Here is a 25,401-nt window from a genome sequence, read left to right on the forward strand (position 1 = left end):
ATTATCTTGCAAGAATATATGTGATATTTGTGGGGAAAAAATCATAAGGAAGTTCTGAATGACTATAGTGTGATTCCATATTAGTACAACAAAACAGAACAAACCCTAAACCTCTAAGTGGAGTTGCATGAATATTAAGAATAGTGTGGAAAAATATGTCTTTCTTCATTAATTCTTTTAGTGGGTTGTGATTGGAGAGAGAAGAAGAAAAAATATTTTTATGTTTGAATTTTTCTATTTGGGTATTCGCATTTTATTTACTTATGAACTTTATATATTAAAGAAATTAACTATCTGTTCAGATTAATTATTTCAACTCAGATATTGAAAAACTCTGAGGCACTTTATTCATTTTACAGGCTAACCATTCATTTTAAAAACTATTGGACAACAGTATTTCTTTTTTCTTTTTTTTTTTGAGAGAGAGAGAGAGAGAGAGAGAGAGAGAGAGAGAGAGAGAGAGAGAGAACTTTTAATATTTATTCATTTTATTTTATAATTCTCGGTGGACACAACATCTTTTGTTGGTATGTGGTGCTGAGGATCGAACCCGGGCCGCACGCATGCCAGGCGAGCACTCTACTGCTTGAGCCACATCCCCAGCCTGACAGTATTTCTATAATTATATATAAGGTATAAAGAATAAAAATATCTGTGTACCTAGCATTCAGTTTAAGAGCCCCTCCATTCTTTCACTGTAATGAATCTTAGGCTTTTAATTCTCTTGCTTTTATCTAACCTATATTGTTTTATTTTGCATTTTTCTTAATTTTATAATTCTTCAATGACTCTTAGCACTGTATTCCTAAGATTGATCCATGTTGTTTATAGCTATAGTTCATTCTTTTTCATAACTATATCATAATTATAGAAATCAGTTTACCAAAATTTAATCATTTTTTAATTAGTTAATAATCATTTGGAATTGTTATGAACAATATAGCTGTTAACATTCTTTATATATATCCTGATATACCCAAATATATTACTCTAAAAGTAGAATTTAGGATATAGATGTCTTCAACTTTACTAGATAATGCCAAGTTGTTCTCTCAAGTAATTGTACCAATTCACACTCCCATCAGAAATGTATGAAATCCAGTTATTTTATATTCTCATCAATACTTGATATTTTCAGGCCTTTATCTTTTCCATTATTGTGGTTTTGTTTTATATTTTCCTGATTTTTAATGAGTTTGAACCTCTATTTGGTTCTTTGTTCTTCTTGTGGAAAATTTTTAACTTTAAATGGTTATATACAAATGCTCTTATATTCTGGATTCTAAAATATCATCATTTATCTTTTCCCAGATAAAAGCTCCCCTTTTAATCTTTTTTGTGGTGTGTTTTGATGAACAAAAATTCTTAATGTAGTCAAATTTACTTATTTTTTTCTTTGTTATTTATGCTTTTGTTCTCCACTTTAATTTCCCCCCCATTATCCTAATGTTTTATCTTTCTCATTAAATCCTTACTCTAGGTGGAAATGAGTTTTGAATATAGGGTGAGGTTGGAATATTATTTCATTTTTTTAAAAAAAATTTAGTTGTAAATGGACCTTTATTTTATTTATTTGTATGCAGTGCTGAGAATTGAACCCACTGCCTCACATATGCCAGGCAAGTACTCTACCACTGAGCCACAACCCATACTATTACATTTTTTTCCATAAGGCTACCCAGTTGTTTGCATTCATTTATTGTTAATTCATTTTTCCCCATTGACCTATAATATCAGCCGTCATAAATTTAGTATCCTTATGTGTAGTCCTGTTTCTGGTCTTTTTATATTTTTTTCTATTTTTAGTTGTAGATGTATGCGGTGCTGAGGATCAAACCCAGTACCTCAAATGTGCTAGGCAAGTGCTCTGCCACTGGGCTACAACCCCAGCCTACTTGTATACTAATTCTTGAAAAGAAAGTATAGCAGATCTTTTAGCAATCTTTCAAGGTTGACTTGGTCTTAGCCCTTTATTTTCATATATAAATTTTAGAATAATTTTAAGCTTCATTTTTAAAAATTGGATTTTATTATTATTATTGGTACTGAGGATTGAACCAGGGGGCATTTTACCACTGATTCACATTTGTAGCCCTTTTTATTTTAAGACAGGGTCTTGCTTTGTAGCTGAGGATCTTGCTAAATTGCTGAGGCTGAATTTGCAGTCTTTCTGTCTCAGCCTCCTCTGTTGTTGGGATTACAGGCATGTGCCACCATTGCCAAGTTGAAAATTGGAACTGTAATAGAAGTTGCATTAGATCTGTAAAATCAATTAGTGCCAATTTACAGTCATGAGTCTTCCCAACTGGGAACATGGTATATCTCTCCATTTATTTACCCATTTAATACTGTCTTATGGTTTTCTTGATAGAGACTTCATACTTTTTTTTGTTAGATTTATGTTAGACTTTTTAAAAAAATTATTTTCCTTATTGATGAAAAATTTTCATATCTAGTTGATTTTTGACACAGCAACATTAGTAAATTCTCTTATTAACACTTTGCAGATAGAGTTTTGGAGTTTCCTTGCGGATAGTCATAATCTCTGTAAATAGTGACGTTTTTCTTTCTTTTTTTCCCCTTTTCTTTGCAATTCCTAGTTATTTATTTTGTTTCTTGTCCCTTTTAGCTAGGACTTTTGGATAGATTTGAATAAAAGCTATGGTGCACTCTTTCTTCATAATTTAAAGGAAATATATTGAATGGTTCTCAAGTATAATGTTTGCTCTTATCAAGTTATAAACTAACATCTAGTAAGAAAATCTAACAATGAAATTTAAAAAGAAATTCCTATGTTTATTACATTAACTAAATTTGTTAATGCTTTCTTACCCTCCTGTAGTCATCTCTTTACCAAAACTCCACCCTTGTCCCCAAAAGACCTTTCAGTGGAAAAGTACTTAAATGCTGAACAATTATGATTCTCGCTTCCTACATCTAAGACTTGAAACTCTGGCTAATCAAAATTATGACTATCAAGGTCCTGAGGATGAAATTTTTTGATTGCTTAATCTTCTAATTTGTTTTAGAAAAATTTAAGGTTTTAGAATTTATATTATAGATAAAAAGAGGAAAAATCACTTTAGGCAAATGCCCAAAGGATTACCTCTCTTATTTTAATTTTTTAAAATATTTAATATCAAATGTTTGCAAAATTTTATAATTTCTAAATTTCTGTATCCATACATTTGATTGAACTATAAACAGAGATTATGCTCATTTTATATGTTTTTAAGGCATTACAGGAAAGAAAATGGAAAATTTTAGATGAAGCTGTGGAATTAAGTCAAGATCACTTTTAAAAATACCTAGTAAAACTGAAGTCAATCAATCCACCTTGTGTGCCTTTTTTTGGTAAGTTACTAAAGATGGATATTGTATTTTGAGGCAAAATGTGTTATAGTCCAAAGAGGCCAGTCTTTAGAGGTCAGTTGTTCATATTTTATATTACCTTGTCTATTTTCATCTGTATTGATAAATAAAACTTAAAACTCTATTATTTATTTTCCTGTAAAATGCAAGTTATAATACTTACCTCATGGAGTTGTAAGAATTAAAAATATTTTATCTATACAACCTAATACAAATTCTATCAGAACAGGCACTCAGAGAGTGGTAACTATTGTTTTTATCTATTTATGTCATATCTACAGTGTTCGTTTTCTCTTTATTAAAGGCTTTTAAGTGATTTGTTAAAACTCAGAATTGGAACAACTTTGAACAAATCATATTATTGTGTGCATGTACAAACATGTAACAACTAATTCCACTATTATGTATAATTTTAATACACTAATAAAAAGTAAACTCAGAATTGTTATATATTAGGCAAAATTTTATAAAGTGAACTTTTCTTAAATACATTCATGCATTGCTTAATGACAAGGACATATTCTGAGAAATGCATCAGTAGGCAGCAATTCTGTTCTGCAAACAGTGTATTCACACAATTCTAGATGGTATAAATCAATTACTCAACATTGCCTGTTTGTTTTGTTTTGCTTTGCAATGGGGTCTTGCTATGTATCCCAGGCAGGTCTCAAATTCCTGGGTCAAGCAATCCTCTTGCTTCAGCCTTCTGAGTAGCTGGAACTTTAGGTGTGTGCCTCTGCTTTGAATGTGATCTCTTGATGCATTCAACATAGATGATACATGTGAGGCTGCTGGTGGCATAATATGGAATACTGTTTTGTAGTAAACGTTTTTGTTGTAAAGTAATGATAAAAAGTGTAGTATAGTAAATGCATAAACCAGTAACAGTCATTTATTACTATTATCAAGTATTAAGTACTGTTCATAGACAAACATGCTATACTTTTCTGACAGGTCTGTTTATGGAGGCTTGAAAAATGTGTTATGTTGGCATCATGACAGCTACATCTCTAGGCAATGAGAATTTTTCAGTTCTATTATAATCTTACGGGACCATTGTCGTATATGTGGTGTGTTTTATGTGCTATACTTTAATATGGTGTGCAGCAACAGTGTGTTTGTTTACAACAGCATCACCACAAACACTTGAGTAGCATATTGTACTATAATGTTACAGCAGTTTTTCAGCTTAATTCTAGTCTATGTGTGTGTGTGTGTGTGTGTGTGTGTGTATGTGTGTGTGTGTGTATGTGTGTGCGCACGCGCACGGGCACACACACATTCATGCTGGGGATTTAACCCAGGGCATCTCACATGCTAAGCACCTGTTCTTATCACTAGGCTATATTCCTAGCCCCTCCATTCTAGCCTTATAGATCATTTTTATATAAATATAACAATGTGATGTATGACTAAACTGTTGAAATTGTATAATTTATTTAAATCAAGGTTTTCCAACCTCAGCACTATTGGCATATGAATCAAATAAATGAGTAAATGTCATGTGCTTGTAGGATGTTTAGTAGCCTCCAAGTTTCCTGTTTACTATATGCTGGTAACACCTACATCATGATAACCAGAAATGTCTCCAGATATTTCCAATACACTCTTAGGAACAAAATTATCAATTGATAACTACTAATTTAAATATATTAGTAATTATTCGAAAAAGGAGATTAAAGTTTCTATTGTGAAAGATTAAAATATAATTGGTTTTTAAATCTAAATCATGGGCTCTGAGAAAACAATTTAAGTCTGAACTCTTATTAATCAGCAGTGCTTATGATATTGATGATCACTTAAAGATTATTGAAAATAAATATTTAAAATCAAGCATTATTACAGAGGTAATAAGACCATACTCAATAAAAATTTGAAAGTGTTGTAATGTGAAAATAAATAAATAAAATAAAATAAAATCAAGCATTAAAAATTTTGGTTCGATTTAAAACTTATAATTTAGACTTTATAAACACGGTTTAGGAAAGCTCAATTTGCTATTTCTTAGACTAGTAGCCTTTATTTTCTTTTTATTTTAAATTTTTTCTATGTTAAAAAAATTAATGGAGAATTAATCATAACCATAAAGTCTATCAGAGCCTTGCCTTATCAACATTATGGAGTGGAATTGCTAGTAAGTCTTTTAGTTTTACAAGATTGTTTTCCCAAATGATTGATTAAATGACCAATTTTAAAATAAATTTTCTTTAAATATTTTTTTCACTAGGAATATATTTAACAAATATTCTGAAGACTGAAGAAGGGAATAATGATTTTTTAAAAAAGAAAGGGAAAGATTTGAACAATTTCAGTAAGAGGAGAAAAGTGGCAGAAATTACTGGAGAAATTCAGCAATATCAGAATCAGCCTTATTGTTTACAAATAGAACCAGAAATGAGGGTAAATATTTTTTTTCCTTGTCTTTAAAAGGGAATGTGTTAAGTACTCGGTGATCTCTACAAAATACCATAATCACATATCATGCTATTTATTTTGCTTTGTAAATAAAATGAGTTAATAATTGGTAGTTAACAATGTTAAATATTATACTTACACTATCTGCAGTTATTTATACGAAGTGCTTTCTCTTGAAAATATTACTTCTTTGTTGAGTTGGTTCAAGCAACACTTCCAAAAAAGCGAATGGCAAAGTTGAACAAAAGAAGTTTTTCTGATGTCCATGCAGTAAAAATCCACTACTAATTTCATCATTGATGGATAACCATTTTAAATATTTTATGTGAGCCAGTATAACATTAAACAACTTATCTTCTCAGAAGATGACTATGCTTAAGTAGGAGAAGAGTTTGGAAGAGTGGTATATATGCATAGCACAAAAGGGCTTTAATATTCTATCAACTGATGTTCTATTTTGAACAATGGTGTATAATACTGATACTGTGATATCATAAGTGTGCATTTTCTGGCTTTCCTACAGGTATACTTTAATTCACTGGGAACATACATTCTTGTTAATATTTTGGTAGTGGAAATCACATGATGAACCCTCTTAGAAACATTATGCTTAGTGTATTCTATGGCTTTGTCTCATTTTAAGTTGAGCATTATAGGAATGCATTATTTTAGTTTTAACTCTGCCAATATATCTATCTAGTGACCTGTTGCTATTTCTGTCTTTATTGAAATTTTTGTCCTAAGAAAGTTAGGATTGTACTTTTTTCCTAACAGGGGAAAAAATGTGGGATGCCATCTAAATTAGAGTGCATTATGATACCACGTTTATATTAAATGAACTTAATATATCATATGTATTTGAAATTGAGAACATATTGTAATTTAACTTTTCATGTTAAAAATTATGCTACATTCTTAAAAGAATCTACAAATTGGGCATATTGAATGAAAATAGCCACTATCATTTCTACCTTCCTGAATTATGAGATAGTTACTATTCAGTTCAAATACTCTACAGTCCCAGTTCCCAGTTCAAATACTCTACAGTCCTTAGAAAGAATGACCTAAAGCATACCATTAATTAAAATGCAGACATATAACTGTTTTAAAGTAAATAGTAATTTTTGTTGCCTATTTCATTGAGCCCACCCTCTCTATGTGGATCTTCAGAAGGCTAATAAGAAAATGTGTTCTTAAAGTCAGATTAGAGTTCACAATATATTTTTTTCCACAGAAATAATTTTACATTGTCATTGGGTATACTTGAAATAATACTTTAAGCATTTGTATCTCAGTAGCATATATGCCAATAGGTTTTTTTGTTCTGATCTAGGTTTCTTACCATCATTTAAAGCATTTTGGAGAAGGGGAATGCCTCTTTATGATTGAATCAAAGTACATTTAAAATATATACAAACTAAGCTATTCATTTTACAAAACCAACATTAATCAAACAAAATCGTATTTTTAAGTTAGAACAAATGATGAGAAAATTAAAAATAAAGCTTTCTAAAAGTTTTTAAATTACTGTTGGCTAGTGTAATATAAGTTAGCTAACTTGAGTATAAAAAATAATTGTTTCTGTTAGAGGAGTGATATACTTTTCAAGTTCATTTTGCCTCTTACAAAAGCCAAACCCAATAAATATCTTTTACTTGCTTCTAAACACTCAAAAATGAAATAAAGCTAAATCCAGAAATTTGTGTCTAAGGAATTTTCAAAGATAACCATAAGAATTATGTAGAAAAATATTTGCACCAGGAGTTAATAATTATTATTATAGCAAAGAATTAAAAGGCTTTTATCTGGATAACTGCCTATATAAGGATTAGTGAAATGAATTCTGGAACATGTCTGATAAAATTCCATAGACTTAAAATTTGTACTTTATAAGATAAGTAAACCACATGGGAACAACTTGACTATAAACTTTTAAAAAGATTAAAAATAAATACGGTGTTACCCCAATTTTGCAAAAAAGAAAAAGTTTCTATTTATTTATTTATGTATATATAATCACACATAATAAAACACCAGAAAATATAGTAAAATATAAACAGGGTGGTTTCTAATTAGTGAGATTCCTTTTTTTTTTTTTGAGGGGAGCACTTTGCTAAAGTATTAAATTTCCTACTTCGGAGCTTAAATTTTTACTTGCAAAATATTTGGTGAATATTTTTTGATAAAGATAAAATATTTTTGATAAAAATACTTTTGTACTAGAATTTGACACAGGTAAGTTATAAAGTTTATTATAATTTCTCTTGATTACTTTTGAATATGTCTTTCCAATTATCAAAGTTCTATTGTGGTTTTTTAAACTATAATTTTGGTTCTAAACACTTTTGTTAGCTTACTCGTGATCATTATGTTATAATTAGTAGACTACTAAAGGATAAGTGTTAACTACTGAGCCATTAAAACCTGTTCATCTTATAATCATAATGTTTGACTAGAATATGACTTCCAGAGAAATTATGTAATCTTATTGAAAAGTAGAGCGACTGGAATAAACAATCTTTGTAACCTTTCCAGACATTGTGATCTCTTAATTTTTTAGTTTTAAAAATGATAAAATAAATAATTTTCACTAAAAATTTGAGTAAGTATATACTTAGGAGTATTTCTTTAATTCCAGAGGTTCTTTGAAAACCTTAACCCCATGGGAAGCTCATCTGAAAAAGAGTTTACAGATTATTTGTTCAACAAGTCACTAGAAATCGAACCCCGAAACTACAAACAGCCTCCTCGATTTGTAAGTCCATGACAATGTTGGAAAATATTATTTTTAATATTTAACAACATATTTCCTTAAAATTGTAATCAAATAGCTATTTTTAGATATTTTATAGTACTATTTCTAAAATTATGTATACTGTAAAGGAAGATATCAGCTTTTTTGATAAAATCTGATGTATCCTTTGTCCTACTACCATTTATCCGTCAATTTTTGATCCCTTCTAGTATAAGAGAAACAGGTGTGAGAATATGAGAGCCTAGCAGTAGCTGAATGGAACAAAGGAAGTGAAAAGAACTGGGAAAAGAGTAAGCAGTAGTATATAGGTTTTTTTTTTGCTTGACCATTGGCTCTTGCCATTAGGGCTCCATGGTCTGTGGTTGCCAGTGAAACCCATCTCTCACACTAGGAATTGCTTCTACACTTTCTAGTTATTCCACAGGTTTGCAGTGGCAACAGAAATAATGGAAGACTAATTCTAAGTCACTGAAAGTGAAGCAAGATTTGGAAAAAAGTAAAAATCATTTATAAACAGACTCCCTTTGGCAAAGCAGTAAACTAGGTAGTTGCATGGTATCTCATTCTCACATCAGTATATGATAGAGATTATCCTTACTTTATAAATAAAAAAATTGAGGCTCAAAGAGATTAAATAACTTTTTCAAGACTGAACAGCTAGTTTTTGGCACAGTTGAGATTTTAACTCAAACTTTTTTGAGTGGGTGCTAGGGATCTATCCCAGGGCCTCATGCATGGAAGGCAAGGGCTCTACCACTAAGCTATATCCCCAGTCTTTTTAATTTTTTTTTTTTAATTTTAGAGACAGGATGTCTCTTACATTGCCCAGTGTTTTAGTCACTTTTTCATCACTATGACCAACAAGAACAACATCAAGAGGAAAAAGTTTATTTTGGCTCATGGTTTCAGAGGTTCAGTCCATGGTCAGTGGACCCCTAATTTTGGGCCTGAGGTGAGATAGAACATCAGGCAGAAGCAGAAAAGCGTGAAAGAGGTAAAGCAGCTCAAGATGTGGAAACCAGGCAGCAGAAGCACTCTTTCTCACCAGGGTCAAAATATAAACCCAACGGTATAACTCCCAGTGATATACTTCTTCAGCTATACCCTACCTGCCCATAGTTACGACTCAGTTAATTCATTGAAGTGAATTAATTCACTGATTATGTTATAGGTCTCATAATCTTATCATTTCACCCCTCAACATTCCCTCATTGTCTCACACATCAACTTTTGGGGGATACCACATATCCAAACCACAATATCCAAGCTGGCCTCAAACTTGACAATCCTCCTACCTCATCCTCCTGAGTAGCTGGGATTATAGGCATTTACCACAGCATTTGCCTCCAACTCAAATTTATGAATCTGAGTTTTTTGTTTTTTCATCAAGTTACCACTGCCAGAGTTTTAAAATTGGGATGGAGTTTAGGATAGGGAACAATGATAGCCCTCTTCACCAAAGGGTTTTGAAAGCACTGTTATAGAGATTAAACATTTAGTATAAGAAAAGGGGAAAAGGGGACTTTTTAAAAAGTAAAGCACATAACATAATATAAACATAAATTATGTTACCAGTAAATATTTATTAAATTGATATAAGTTATTTGAAAAAAAGTTTAGATATAAGTGTTTTAGGAGCTAAAGGTTGTTTTGACACAATTTTTTAGGCATTTTATTTCTACAGTTATTGAAAGAGATTTACTTATATTCAAGTTCATTTTTAAATTAATCCAGTTAAATCCAGAAGTTATTACTAGAATACCACAAACTGCCCCTGCAGATTGGTATTTTGTTGCACTCTTTTAATTTATTCCTTGAGAATTAATTAACTGGTTCCTTGAGAACTAATTAACTAATAATGTAACTCATGAAAATAAATGATACTAATTATGTTTACTTTTCCTAGGCTAGGAAATCAACCTACTCCTTAAAATCTCCTGGAATAGGGCCTAATTCAGGACGGCATGGCTCTACCTCAGGCACTTTATGAGGTCATCCAACACAATTAGAAAGAGAACCTTATAAGATAAGCTTTAGTCGGGTTGCTGAAACTGAGCTCGAATCAACAGTGTCAGCACCAACCTCTCCAAATACACCATCTACTCCACCAGTGTCTGCTTCTTCAGAACATAGTGTGTTTTCAGATATGGATCTCAATAGTTCCTGTGGTAAGTATTTGATACAAACCATTTGGTAAAAAAAGAATTTTTGTTTCAGATAATTCTCATCATTTTAATTAACAAACTACAGAATCCTTTGTAATCAAATCAGTATGAAAAGTAGCATCTAAATGTGAAAATGGTGATTATCACACTTATGCATTTGTTAATGCATGTTGTTTTCTGATTTATTCATTCAAAAAGATTTATTTAGTACTTTTGGAACCTCACCACCACTTGAAAGGGAGCAACAGGCAGTGAATAAAAAAATAAGTACATAAGTTCAGTGAGGAAAATTGAAAGGGACTGTGATAGAAGGGGAACCATTTACACTAAGAAAGAGAAAAACATTCTAGGTACAAGGAATACTTAGTTTCATCTTTCTAAAAAAACTGACACATTAAAAGATGGTGATAAAATTTTGTGCTATGTATATTACATGTTACTTTATGCTGACATGTAAAAATAAAACCATACATGTTACCTATCTTTTCAAATTAATTTTTCTCTTTCCAATAGGTAGCAATAGCATCTTTGCTACAGTGCTCTTGCCACATTCAAGTAAGTATGATTCTAATGAAATTACTATAATAATAATAATCTGGTTGACCAAATTTGTATTTGAACATTTTGGGGCTTAGCAACATGGAAAGAATAAGAAATTTTTTTTCCCTCCCTCCTTCTCCTCTCCCCTTCACCCTATCCCTCTTTTCTTCTTTATTTATGTTGTGCTGGAGATTGAGCCCCAGGCCCTATACATTCTAGAAAAACCCTCTACTGATGAGCTATATTCCCAGCTTGAAAGAAATTTTTATAAATAAATTGAATTATTTGCTTATTGTTATGTAATATTTAAATTTTTTTATAGTTTTTTAAAATTATTTTATGACCTGTGTTCAAGGGACTGTGTGACCTTGAACAAATTATTTTTTATCTCCAAACTTATTAAGGACCAAATGAAATAACTGTTTAGAATACCTAATTTGTTTCTTAGCACAGAATGAACAATTATTTCATATCAGTTGCCTATCTTCTTCCCCACCCCTTCCAATTCATTTTCCTGTAGGAATAAAACACAGTCAGCACTTTATATATGTGGTTTCCATACCCATGGATTCAGTCAGCCACATATTGAAAATGTAGTTATACCTACAGTGCTTGCATCTGTACTGAACACATATAGACATTTTATATTGTCATTGTTTCCTAAACAATACAGTGTAACTATTTATATAGTATTTCTACTATAGCAGGTATTTTAAATAATCTAGAACTGGGCATGGAGGCACACACCTGTAATCCCAGCTACCCAGGAGGCTGAGGCAGGAGGATTGCAAATTCAGTGTCACCCTGGACAATTAGAAATACCTCCAGGGTTTGTATTTTAAAAAAAAACAAACCCTGCACTGCTAAAGCACTGGCCTAGTATATGTGACACCCTGGGTTCAATCCCTAGTACCCCACCTCAAAACAATACTAATAATGTAGAGAGGATTTAAATTTGCAGAATATATGTAGGTTAAAAGCAAATATATCATAGTAAATTGCATTATATAACATTATTATGCATTGTAAGAGACTTAAGCATCTGTGGAGTTTGTATCTGAAATATGCTATAATCAGTCCCAGATACCAAGGGATGACTATATTAAATGTTTATTTAAAGTTCCCAGGATAGCGTTTGATAATTTATTTCTTGATATCTTATTTAGTTAAAGTAGTATTTTAAGAAAAGCAGTATTTTATCATTCTAAATTATTTCATCATTTATTATCAAAATGTTATTAACTTTCTGTGGCAATTTGTTTAAGACAAAAATAACCCAAAAAGGAACACAGCAGCTTTGGGAATAATTCTCTCAATCTGGAGAACCTCCCGTCTAACATAGTAAAATGTATATGTTATAGACAGTAGCAGGAATTCCAGTCCTTTCAATGGCTCTGAGTCAGAGGCTGAGACAGCAACCAATGCGAACTGGTTAAACACTTAAAATGAAATTAACAGAAGCTCCCTACCCCATGTCTCTTCACCCCTTTTCTTGTTCCTCATTGAAACTTCATTTCTAAAATGATTTTTTTATATTGCTTCCTCTTTTGAATCATTAATTTTACATACTATTTACTGATGAGGATTTCATGTTCTGCCTTACCTATACTTATCACATTGAGGGCAATGTGATATTATTCACTATTAGATCAAATGGTATTTATTGTATTTCCTTTTTAATACACTTCTATTTCCTGGAGTTAAGAATTTACTCATTAAAGCATGAATTTGTTTAAGACATTGCTTGGTCTTCCCATGCCCTTTTATAGCACATTTTCATAAGATCAAGCCTATTAGAAAACCTATCAGAGTTGTTTTCATTTATCTTCCCCTTTCCACCCCTTCTCCTCTTCCACTTGGAAACCTCCTTCCTGACATTTTCCAATTTGAACTGGTTGCTGTCTTAGCCTCTAACCCAACCATCATCTTAGAAGTTTCTTTATCATCCAGAAATTCCCTTCACCTTCCTCCTGTATTGAATTTTTGTTTCTTAGATTCCTTTCTTTATGTGTTCCCTCATTTTGGTAGGGGCACATACTTGCATAGTAACCTGTTAAAGTATACTATAGTATATAAATGTTTAAGTTCTTAAGTTTCTGGAAGTGTATTATACATTTAATTGTTAATAGTGTGCCTGAGTATAGAATTTAAATTATCTTTACTGTCTTCTAGCTTTTATAATTGCTAATACCATATTAATTCATTCACATATTGAATGTAATTTTTTCTTTTTTTTTTTTTGGTAGTACTGAAGGTTGAACTCAGGGATACTCTGCCACTGAACTACATACACAACTTTTTTATTTTTTATTTTAAGATAGGGTTTTTTAAATTTTGAGATAGCTGCCTTGACTAACCTCAAAATTGTGATTCTCCTGCCTCAGACTCTGTAGTATCTGGGATTATAGGCATGTGCCACTGTGCCCAGTTCAGTACATATTTCTGAATGCTTGATATGTACAAGAGATATGGCAGTGAACAAAATAGACAAAAATTATTCTTTCAGTGACCACAGTTTGTGTTTCCTTTTTTTTTAAATAGCCAAGGTATAACTACAGTTGTAAAAGGATCTAAATGAAGTAAAAGTTTATTTCTCAAAAAAGCTAGAACAAGTAGACATTTCTGCTCCACAGGATTTTTCAGCCTAGCAGGGTGATTCAGAATTCTCAAGATGTGGCTTCGATCTCTATCTTGAACAACTGCTCCAATAGTTACCATTTTTCAGCTAGCAGAAAGGTGGAGAGCAAGAACATTTGTTATGAAAGCATGCATACATCACTTCTGCTCTCATTCCAAAACTTAGTCACATGGGCTTACCTAGCTGCAAGGTAGGTTAAGAAATGCTGTTTGTAACCACACAGCCTTTCTTAGCCTCTGGTATTAGCTGGCAATTCTTGTATACCTTTTCTTTCTGATATTTCATTGTACACAGATTTTTGTTTCATGCACAAAATTATTTGCCTTCAGGCTCTCAAAGATGAAACATAAATGAAGCCAGGCATGGTGGCACATGCCTGTAATCTCAGTAGCTTGGGAGGCTAAGGCAGGAGATTGCAAATTCAAGGCCAGCCTCAGCAACTTAGTAAGAAGCTGTTTCAAAATTTAAAAAATTAAAAGGGCTGAGGATGTGGCTCAGTGGTTAAGCACCCTTGGGTTCAATCTTTAGTAACAACAAAGAAAAGGAAAATAAAATAAATGAATTTTGTGTTTACCTTCAGGCTATGTGTATAAAGTGTATGTGAAACATAAATGAATTTTTTTATTTAAACTTGGGCCTCAACCCCCAAATATCTTATTATATATGTAAATATTCCAAGTCTAAAATCCTTATTACTTCCTGTCCCAACCATTTTGGATAAGCAGTATTCAACCTACACTTAGTTTGTACAGCTTCTCAGCTAAGCACAAGGGATTTGGTGGCAAACAAGAAAGACTTTCTGCCTGTTTATACAAAATACCTCCAAATTTTTTGGAAAAAAAATCATGTGCATGCAGATTATATTGCTCATCTTCCTCTCTTGATTTTTTACTTCATTTATAGCTCCTTGGTCTCTTATGTTAGTTCCTCTTTAGCTTTCCAAACTGTTAACATTGGAAAGACTTGATCTTGAAACCTCTTTATTTCTCACTTACCTCATTCATTAACATATCATTTATGGGATAATTTCCAGGTTCATATCTCCAACTAGATTTAGACTCATATATTCAATGACCTGTTCCACATTTTCATTTGGATATCTTATAGGAATCTAAACTTAACCTTTCCAAAACTGAGCCTCCAAAGCTGTTTTTCCTACCGCCTTCTCATCTCAATTCAGTTACTTAGGCCAAAAATATGAGAAGTAGCTTTTCTCTCTTTCTTCATACCTCAAATGTGACCCAATCAACAAATCTTGATTACCCTCAATATATATCAAGAATCTAACTATCTCTTACCATTTCTACTGCTACTACGCTGATAGCCACTACAATCTCTTAACCTTTTTCAATACGATAGCATCCTAATTTTCCATTTTTCTTGCTTTAGTATATTTTTTTCCTTTTTTAAAAATTAAAGCATTATAATTCTACATAGTATTTGGGTTCATTTTGACAAGATCATACATACAAGGAATTTGATTTCCTCTCCTCCGAATTTTCCCTGACCCTTACTGATCTTCCTTTCACTCCTTTATTTATCTATATTTAACTGGTATTTTCTACATATACATTAAGGAGAAATTCCCTTTGGCACATTTACATATGTATATAAAATGATTTTGTTAAATTCGTTTCATGTTTCTTTAACTTTCCTTTCCTTTTTTTCTTCTCGTTTTCCTACTTCTACTCCAATGTGATATTCCCTGTATCTTTATGATATCTATTTTCCTCCCCCAAAGCCTTCTTTCCCTTATTTTGTTCTAGCTTCCACATATAATAGAAAATATTTGATCCTTGATTTTCTGAGTCAGGCTTATTTCACTTAACATACTTTTCTCCATCTTCATCTGTTTACCTGCAAAAGCCATTATTTCACTCTTCTTTATGGTTGAGTAAAACTCCATTGTGTATATATATTTGCCACATTTTCTTGATCCACTTATCTGTTGACAGGCATCTGGGTTGGCTTCATAATTTGGCTATTGTGAATTGTGCTGCTGTAAACATTGTCGTGGCTGTATCACTATAGTATGCTGATTTTAGTTATTTTGAACAAATACTGAGAAGTGGGATATAGCTGGGTCATATGGTTTTTCCAAAGTGGTTATACTAATTTGCAGTCCCACTAACAATGTATGAGTGTACCTTTTTCTCCATATCCTCATCAGCATATATTATCTATATTCTTGATAATTGCCATTCTGATTAAGTGAGATGAAAGCTTAGTGTAGTTTTGATTTGCATTTCCCTGATTGCTAGAGATTTTGAACATTTTTCATATATTTGTTGGCCATTTGTGTTTCTTCTTTTGAGGTATGTCTGTTTTTTGCCTTATAACTGTGAGGTTATTTTGGCATTGAGTTTTTTGAGATCTTTATATATTATTAATATTAATTAATCCCCTGTCAGTGGAGCAGCTGACAAAGATTTTTTCCCATTTTGTAGACTCTTTCTTCACACGCTTAATCATTTCCTTTGCTGTGTAGAAAGAAACTTTTAATTTGATGACATCCCAGTTATTGATTCTTGGTTTTATTTCTTGAGCTTTAGGGGTCTTGCTGAGGAATTGATGCCTCCACCTATAGATGGGGTGTTGACCCTATTCTCTTTGAGCAGTTTTAAGATTTCTGGTATAATTTCTAACTCTTTGATCCATTTTGATTTGACTTTTGTGCAGAATGAAAGATGGGGATCTACTTTCATTCTTCTACATAGAGATATCCAGTTTTCCCAGCTATTTGTTAAAGACTGTCTTTTCTCTAACATGTATTTTTGGCATATTTTTCAAGTATTGGATGGCTGTAGAAATGTGAGTTTGTTTCTGTCTATTCCATTGATCTTCAGGCTATTTTTGCTGCTGTAGCTCTGTAATATAATTTGAGATCCTCCTGTATCACTTTTCTTATTCAGAATTGCTTTGGCTCTTGTGGATATCTTAATCTTTCAAATGAATTTAAGGACTGTTTTTTCTAGTTCTGTGAAGAATGTCATTGTTATTTTGATGGGAATTGAGTTTTTTAATCTGTATATTGCTTTTGGTAATATAGCCATTTTGACAATATTAATTCTTCCTATCCAAGAACATGGGAGGTATTTTTATGTTCTGAGATTATCTTCAATTTCTTTCTTCATTTTTCAATGTAGAAATCTTTCACCTTGTTTAGATTAATTTCCAGTTGTTTGTTTGTTTGTTTAATTTTGAGGATATTGTGAAAGGAATGATTTTCCTGATTTCTTTCTCAGCTGAATTGCTTTTGGAATACAGAAAAGCTATTGATATATGAGTGAATCCTTCTACTTTGCTAAATTCATTCATTAGCTCTAGGAATTTTATGGAAGAATTTTTTTGGTCTTCTAAATATAAGATCATGTCATCAACAGACAGTGATAAGTTTGACTTCTTATTTTCCTGTTTGTATTCCTTAATTTCCTTCTCTTGCCTGATTGCTCTGGCTAGAGTTTCGAGAACTATATTGAATAGAAGTGGTGAGGGTGGACATCCTAGTCTTGTTTCTGATTTTAGAGTAAAAGCTTTCATTTATTTTTCATTCAGTATGATGTTGGCTTTGGGTTTGTTGTATACAGCCTCTATAATGCTAGATAAGTTCCTTCTATCCCTAGTTTCTACAGCATTTTAACATGAATGGTTGCTGTATTTTATCAAAGGCCTTTTCAGTATCTATTGAGATGATCATATATATGGTTTTTGTTCTTTATTCTATTTAAGTGGTGAATTACATTTATTGAATTGTGTATGATGAACCAACCCTGCATCCCTAGGATGAAACCTACTTGTAGTCATGGTGTATTTTCTTCGTTATATGTGTTTTAATGTGATTTGCTAATATTTCATTAAGGATTTTTGCATCTATATTTATCAGGAAATTGGGCTGTAGTTTTCTTTCCTAGATAATTGATAATTGCAATTTGGTATCTGGTTTGGATGTTAGGGTTATACCTGCTCCAGTATACATATATTTTTTAAAAATATTTTTTTTAGTTGCAGTTGGACACAATGCCTTTATTTTCTTTATTTTTATGTGGTGCTGAGGATCGAACCCAGGGCCTCACACGTGCTAGACGAGCGGTCTACCACTGAGCCACAACCCCAGCCCCTCCAGTATGTTTTTAATACAACAGCCAGACTGATCCTTTTAGGAAATAAATAAGACCTTAACTCTTTTGTATATAAAACTTTCCATCTCACTCAGATTAAAAGTTAAAGTTCCTTCATAGGGCCCACAAGGCCTTACAGGGCTTGGCTTCCTTTGATCTGTGAGATCTAATAATCTGCTGTTTTCTTCCCTTACTCTTCACTGCTTTAGTTATTCTGCCTCTAGAACACAAAGGCACATTACTACATTAGGACTTCTGCTTTTGCTATTCCTTCTGTTTCTGATGCTCTTTGACCACTTGGCATCATGGCCTGCTCCCTTGACTCCTTCAAGTTTTTGCTTAGTGTTTCCTTAGTTAGTTCTTCCCCAATCACCTGTTTAAAATCGCTTCCCATCCACCTATTCCTGAACCCCTTTCCTACAAATTATTTTTTCTTATGGTGTATAGCTATGCTACTTTTACATATTTATTATTTCTCTCCAACCAGAATGTAAACTCCATAAGCAAGTCACTATTATATTGCTATAAAGTAGAACAGTATTTGGCAGTATAGTAAATAGCCCAATGTTAATGAAAACAATCTGGTAACAAAATGCTCTTCATTAAAAATAAAATTGTGTTCATACAACAAGGGTTATTGAGTGTCTACTTTGTATAAACATAGTGGTTATGTGGTGGCTATAGAGTCAGACTCAAATTCAGAAACTATCAAATATGTCCCACCATCATTTAGATATCTTCTGTTTCCATGAGTCTATGTGTTTATAAAGAAGAAAAGACTCATGTAAGACTACCTTAAACAGTAAGAACCCATTCTGAAAGACATAATTGGAACTGTATAGGAAAGCTGCTTTAGGACTAGTTGATTCAGTGGCTCAATGATGTTATTAAAGACTGAAGTTCCTTTTGACTCTCATTGTTTTGTCCAGATTAACATCTTTATCTACAGCTGTTTTTCCATAAGGTCATAAAAAATGCTGGCAGGAATGATAAAAGTTATATGTTTCTTTATTCAGCAGATAGAGAAAGGTTGAGAAACAAAATGGCAAAGTACTTTTCCAAAATAACAAGTTGTAAGTGGGCACAAGTTTTTAAGTTGTTAAGTGGGCACAATACCTTCATTTTGTTTTATTTTTATATGGTGCCAGGGATCGAACCCAGTGCCTCACGCATGCTAGTCAAGCACTTTACCACTGAGCCACAACCCCAGTCCAAGGGATATCCTTTTTAATAGCCTCCAGAAAAATCTCCTTTGGTATTTCAGTGACCAGTTGAGTTCTAAGTGATGAGTTTAATAGAGTAATTCCATTTCTTTAGCGGGAATTTTCAGACTTGAACTAATCAGGCCTTATTCCTGTTGCTAAGGGGTAAGGTCAGCTTTCCCTGAAGCACACATGGCTACATGTATGAGAAGGTGGATAAAAATCTGATTGTGGTAAGAAAATGAGAAAGTGAATCCCGTGCCCACTTCTTATCAATACTCCCAAAAGTATACTTTTCGTATCAACTGTTGGGTCCCTGAACCAGCAGAACCCCTGAAAGTAACTGCAGAGTCCACATAATCAGGGCAGCAACTTTTGACATGGAATAATAAATTTAATATCTGTATTTGAGGAAAAAGTTCCAATTCTGAGTCAATCCCTTTTGCTGGCTCCTTGTTCTTCATCATGAAAAATGTAGCAGTTGTGGAGGGGTAAGAGGGAATCTAAATGCAGTGACCAAGACCATGAATGGCTGCTAAAAATGTAACATTCTTGAGAAATACTAGTGAGATATGTCAAGTTCTGCAAGAGGATTGGAAGTAAAAAATGTATAGTAAAATTACTATATACATCAGTATAGAAAAGTTTTCCTTTTTAAAAGAAACACAAATCCATTGCTTTATAGGAAAGACAGTAGAATGAATTAGACATAACTTTCCTTTGTTCATATAGGAATACATGACCAGTGTAACTCCACATTGTATACAACCACAAGAATTAGAAGTTATACTCCATTATGTATAATTTGTCAAAATACATTCTGTCATGTATAACTAAAAAGAAAAAATAATTTTTTTTAAAATCATAGCTCTATAAGTCAGTGGAAAGTGACTTAAAATTATCAGATGTGTTTATATCACATCTTATACACTATTTTTAATGCCCCTAATGCTTTGGCATTGCTATTCTCTATTTATTCCTTATTTATAGCTCTGATAGCTTTAATTTTCTAAACAGTCATTCGCTGCATACATCTATTGTACCTGGTTGAAGTGTAGTAGAATCTGTGAGTAGTGATGAGTAGTAGCTATGACTTGTTGACATTTCCATTAAATTGTTTATACATACATTACAAATGTGAATTTGTGTTGTATTGGGCTGAAAGTTAACAGGCTTTCAGCCACCACTTTTTAATTTTTATTTAGATTCATTGTGTATGTAGCAAACTCTTGTCTTTTATTTTTTACTGGTACTAGGGATTTAGCCCAGGGGTGCTTTAACCACTGAACCACATCCCTAGCCTTATTTTATTTTATTTTGAGACAGGGTCTTGCTAAGTTGCCCAGGCTGACTGAACTCATGATCCCCAGCTTCAGTGTCTCAAGAGGCTGTGGGATTTCAGGTGTGCCACTACCATGTCCAGCAACTCTTGTCTTTTAAAATATAAGAATGGAAAATATTTCTTGTAATCTGCTCTTTTGCAAAGAATATTTAATTTTTAAACATTATACAGGCAGTGAATTGTATGAACCAGATCATTTTTGTATTGATTGATTAGTAAAACTTCTATAAACTTATGTTTATTAAAATAATGGCAGTACTTAGTATTATTTGCAATTTGAATCATTTAAATCTAATACTAGTTGGAATATTTTTTCTAAATTTTATGCGCTATCAGTGAAGGTCTGCAAAAATGTATAAAATTAAACAAACAATACATAAAATTTCCTTTTTATTACATAAAATTGCAATGCATACCTAGTAAATCTTGAGTGGTTATTTAACAAATTACTAGGTGGGTAGTGTCTTTCAGTAGGTATTTAATATTTTCTGAAGAAGTAGGAATTATGAGTTATATCTTTCTAAAATTATTTGTGTGTCATTGTTTTTATCCTTACAGTTTTAACTCATCAAAGCAATGATCCAAAAGTAAATTTTAGGAAATTTAGGCTATTATTTGTTCTGTTATTCTAACAGTCTCGGGAATTTTTTTTACAAAGACTAATATGAATTTGATTTTATTTCTTAAATTTTGAATTTTGTTATATATCATTTAAATGATAATATAAGCATTTACACTGTAGTAGCATTTTTAAAATAGCAACCTTCTTTGCTATTTTATTAAAAATCTAGGCTTTTCACCCTTTTGGCTTTTTGAGGAGGGTGGTACCAGGGATTGAACCCAGGGTAAGTTAACCACTGAGCCACATCCCCAGTCTTTTTAGTATTTTTTATTTTGAGACAGGGTCTCACAAAGTCCTTAGAGTCTTGCTAAGTTTCTGAGGTTGTCTTGAATTTGCATTCCTCCCACCTCAGCCTCCTGAGTTATTTGAATTATAGGAATGCGCCACTGGGCCCAGCACCCATCTGACTCTTAAACTTAGTATCTTTACAAAGTGCACTGGAAGGTCTGTTACTGCAGAAGGGTTGGGAAACAATAAGACCATGTGATAAAGTCATTTGATAATGAACACTGTGAATATTTCAAGTTTGTTTTATAAAATCTAAAAGAAAACTTTTGTCAAACTACAAAATCTATGTATACTTCTAGATTGTAAGAGTTGATAGTTTTATTTATGACTTTGTAGATTGTTATTTGGATATGAAACAAAACAGAAAAATATATTGAGAAGGAATATGTTTGACTTCTTTAATGTATCACATTTATTAAAACATTTTTAATGTGTGCTTAATATTTAATAAACCAAAAATGATACAATTACAGTGTCATGCATATTGTCAATGACAAAAGTAAAATTATTTTGTGGTAGCAGGAAACAAAAACTATACTTTGATGTCCCATAAGCAGTCACTTAGCATGTTTAAAACTAAATTCATCAACTTCTTTCCCAACTTATTCCTGCAAACTCAATCTAAGTATAATGACAAATAAGACATGATGAATGTCTCTATAATAACTGTGAATGTGGAGAAAAATTAAATGGGGAGTTGGACCATAATTTTAGAGTTCTTTAAAACCATATAAATAAGACAAAAGAAATTGATCAAAATGAAAATAGTTCTTATTCTGTACCTAGTTGACCTGTTCAGGAGTAATTTTCCTCTAATACTTTATTATTTTGTAAATTTTCTTCAGTGTGACTCTATAACATATACCTTATTATTAAGAGATTTGCAAAGAGAGTTATATGATATATAACCCTACTTTATGGTCTCCTATATGGAGATTTTATTACCTGTGTAGTCATGAACCTGATTGTAGCTGCTTCAGAGTAAATGTTTTCTGCTTAGGATAATTTTTTCTCTAAAAGTAACTACATATATACATTCATGTTTTTGTTTGGTTTTGTTTTAGATTTTAAAAAGACTTTTGGAGGCGGAGTCTCATTATTAATCATAACTAAATAATGTGCCTTCACTTAGCTATCATATATACTGTGTACCAGGAACTGTGTTAGGTACTAGGGATACAAAATAAATGAGCTGTCCTAAGAGAGCTTACATTTTAGAAGAGAAGATAGATAATATATAACAGGCATTACAGTCTGATAAATGCCATGGCAGAAGTGATCACAGTTGCAATGAAGTTTCGTTGGATTAATTGCACTGTAAATTGTGGTTAAACTAATCTTTGCCTCCCTAGAGTCTGTCTTCAGTTCGTGTGGTAGTTTAAGTAAACCAAGTGAAGAGCTACTGATTCCTCCTCCACTTCCTCCTCGAAGAAAGTTTGACCAAGATGCTTCAAATTCAAAGGTAGTCAACAGGACCTGGATTTGCCTTAATTTATTTAAAAATTTATGGATTTTCAAGATAGGACTTTATTTTTACGAATTTGTTGTATTTTGGCTTTTCTTTATCATTTTCCACATTTATATTGTTGTATTTGAAAAATGCTTTTAGTAGTTGTTTAATTCTTATAAAAAAAACTTTCCTTTAAAAAAGTGGGGGGGTGGTGCTGATTCACAGACTCAGAAATACACTTTTTTTCTGGTACTAGTATGTGAAGGATTCTTCCAACTTTCCATCAGCTTTTCAAATTTAATTTTTGGAAAGCTTGTTAAAACCTGATATGTTAACCCTTACTCCTGGAGTTTTTGATTCAGTAGATCTGGAGTGAGGGCTCAAAAATTTGCTTTTCTAACCAAAGGCCCAGTGTTCTCTCCAATGTGCAGTTGCTAACTCACAATAAGCAGTGGGGAGGGGAGAATAGAAATTCACTGGCTCAGACAAAGGGGAATGAAGGGAAGGGATGAGGAATGGGAATAGGAAAGACAGTAGAATGAATCAGACATAACTTTCCTATGCTCATAAATGAATACATGACTCCACATCATGTATAACCAGAAGAATCAGAAGTTATACTCCATGTATGTATGATATCTCAAAATATAATCTCCTTTCATATATAACTAAAAAGAACAAATAATTTTTAAAACAATTTGCTTTTCTAACAAGTTCCCTACTGGTACTGATGTTGCTGGTCCTTGGATGGCCCTTTGAAATCCACTGTTCTGAGTGTCACTGGGAAAAGTAGAAGTAAATGCTTAATCAGGAGAAGGACATTAAGTCTCCTTAACATCATGTCCTTTCACATCTACAAAACTCTATATTATTTTTGCTTACCTATTTTTATAATTAAAATTCATGAATTTCTTAAATTTATGAAATAGTAACACAAAGCAAGATAAATTGAAGCTTTATGTTCTAAGACTTCAATTAAAACATCTCATATGTAGAAGTATTAAACAGAGCCCTTGATTAAACTAGAAGTGATGTACTTATAAATCTGATAATTAAACCAGATCAATTTACTTTGAGCTTCTGGATTTAATTTGTGTGTTGAGTTAAAAAATTCTTCTGTGTGAAAAATTTTTCAGACTTTTAAAATTGCCTTGTATGTTTTTCAGGAGAAAAGAAGTATAGTTATATAACTTTTTGTTTTAAAGGGAACTGTGAAATCTGATGACGACCCTCCTGCTATTCCACCAAGACAGCCTCCTCCCCCAAAGATAAAACCCAGAGTTCCTGTTCCTACCAGTGCATTTAATGGACTTCTGCATAGTCCACCTCCACCTCCACCAACAGATCCTCTTCCTGATACCCCTCCACCAGTTCGCCTTCGACCTCCAGAACACTTTATAAACTGTCTGTTTAATCTTCAGCCACCTCCACTGGGACATCTTCACAGAGATCCAGACTGGCTCAGAGACATTAGAACATGTCCAAATTCACCAAGCACTCCTCCTAGCACATCCTCTCCAAGGGTACCATGTCGATGCTATCACAACAGTCTTGCTCATCCTCAAGCTCCCCCTGTTTCACCAAGGCAGAATTCAAGCCCTCACCTACCAAAACTTCCACCAAAGACTTACAAGTGAGAGTTTTCACATCCCCCATTGTATAGACTGTCTATGGTAGAAAATGCAGAAACTCCTCAATAACCTTAGCCATATGTAGTCATTGACACTGGAATAGTATTTGTAAAGCTTTTTTTTAAAATTTATTCAAAAAGGCATAGTATTTTAGTTTTTTTGGTTTTTGTTTTTTGTTTTTACAAATAATGCTCTTCAGAAATGCTACTGATCAAATAAGCTTTTAAGAATTGGAAAGATAAAATACAAAAGTCCTTTACCAATATCCTCAGGTGATCAGTTGCATTGCCTTGTCTTGGATCCTCAGTGCTGTCAAAAGGCCAGTATAATGAATTTATATTTGCACTGTAGACTCTGCTAAAATATGGTTTAAAGTGACTTTGTTTGCATTGAAAGGGGATAGTGTTTTTGTGGAATTTTTCAAATTTGAGTAATAGAGGCCTTTTTTTAAGGTAATGAATTTACACAAATATAGAGGTGTATGGTGTTACTGATTTTTAAATCTCTTTGACCATCTTCTGGAAGGTTTTTACTTGTAGTTTTTACATCTAGGAGAATTGTGAATAACACCCACTGTTCTTAAATTCTTTAATGCCATGTCTTAAATGCCAGTATTTGCTGCTGAAGACAAAAATGAAATGTGTAATAAAAATAATAGAATGCACTGTGTATATTATTTTGTCAAAATGTAAACAAAGAATACATAACCCAATTATAGGGGAAACAAAGGGCATGTATCTCATTCAGATGTGCCTTTTGTTTTTGCAAAAAAGTTGCCTATTGCTTTGGAACACAAAGTTAATATGCCATGTATGTACAGTTTTGTTTATATTGTATATTTAAAGATAATGTTAATAACCTAT

At 32.3% G+C, this 25,401-nt stretch overlaps 1 protein-coding gene across 1 annotated transcript in view; it reads left to right on the forward strand.

Moving 5' to 3' along the window:
• Nucleotides 1–24,622, forward strand: part of LOC144370529 (son of sevenless homolog 2-like) — a 41,202-nt gene extending 16,580 nt beyond the window's left edge. Inside the window, 7 exon segments of the mRNA XM_078031335.1 lie at nt 3,237–3,354; nt 5,600–5,772; nt 8,426–8,542; nt 10,449–10,710; nt 11,221–11,262; nt 22,810–22,919; nt 24,113–24,622. Of these exon segments, the coding sequence (XP_077887461.1) occupies nt 3,237–3,354; nt 5,600–5,772; nt 8,426–8,542; nt 10,449–10,710; nt 11,221–11,262; nt 22,810–22,919; nt 24,113–24,607 (1,317 nt within the window). The 3' untranslated portion in view covers nt 24,608–24,622.
• Nucleotides 24,623–25,401: the final 779 nt, after the last annotated feature.

This window comes from Ictidomys tridecemlineatus, chromosome 14 (genome assembly GCF_052094955.1).
Source record: "Ictidomys tridecemlineatus isolate mIctTri1 chromosome 14, mIctTri1.hap1, whole genome shotgun sequence".
NCBI classification, from domain to species: Eukaryota; Metazoa; Chordata; class Mammalia; order Rodentia; family Sciuridae; genus Ictidomys; species Ictidomys tridecemlineatus.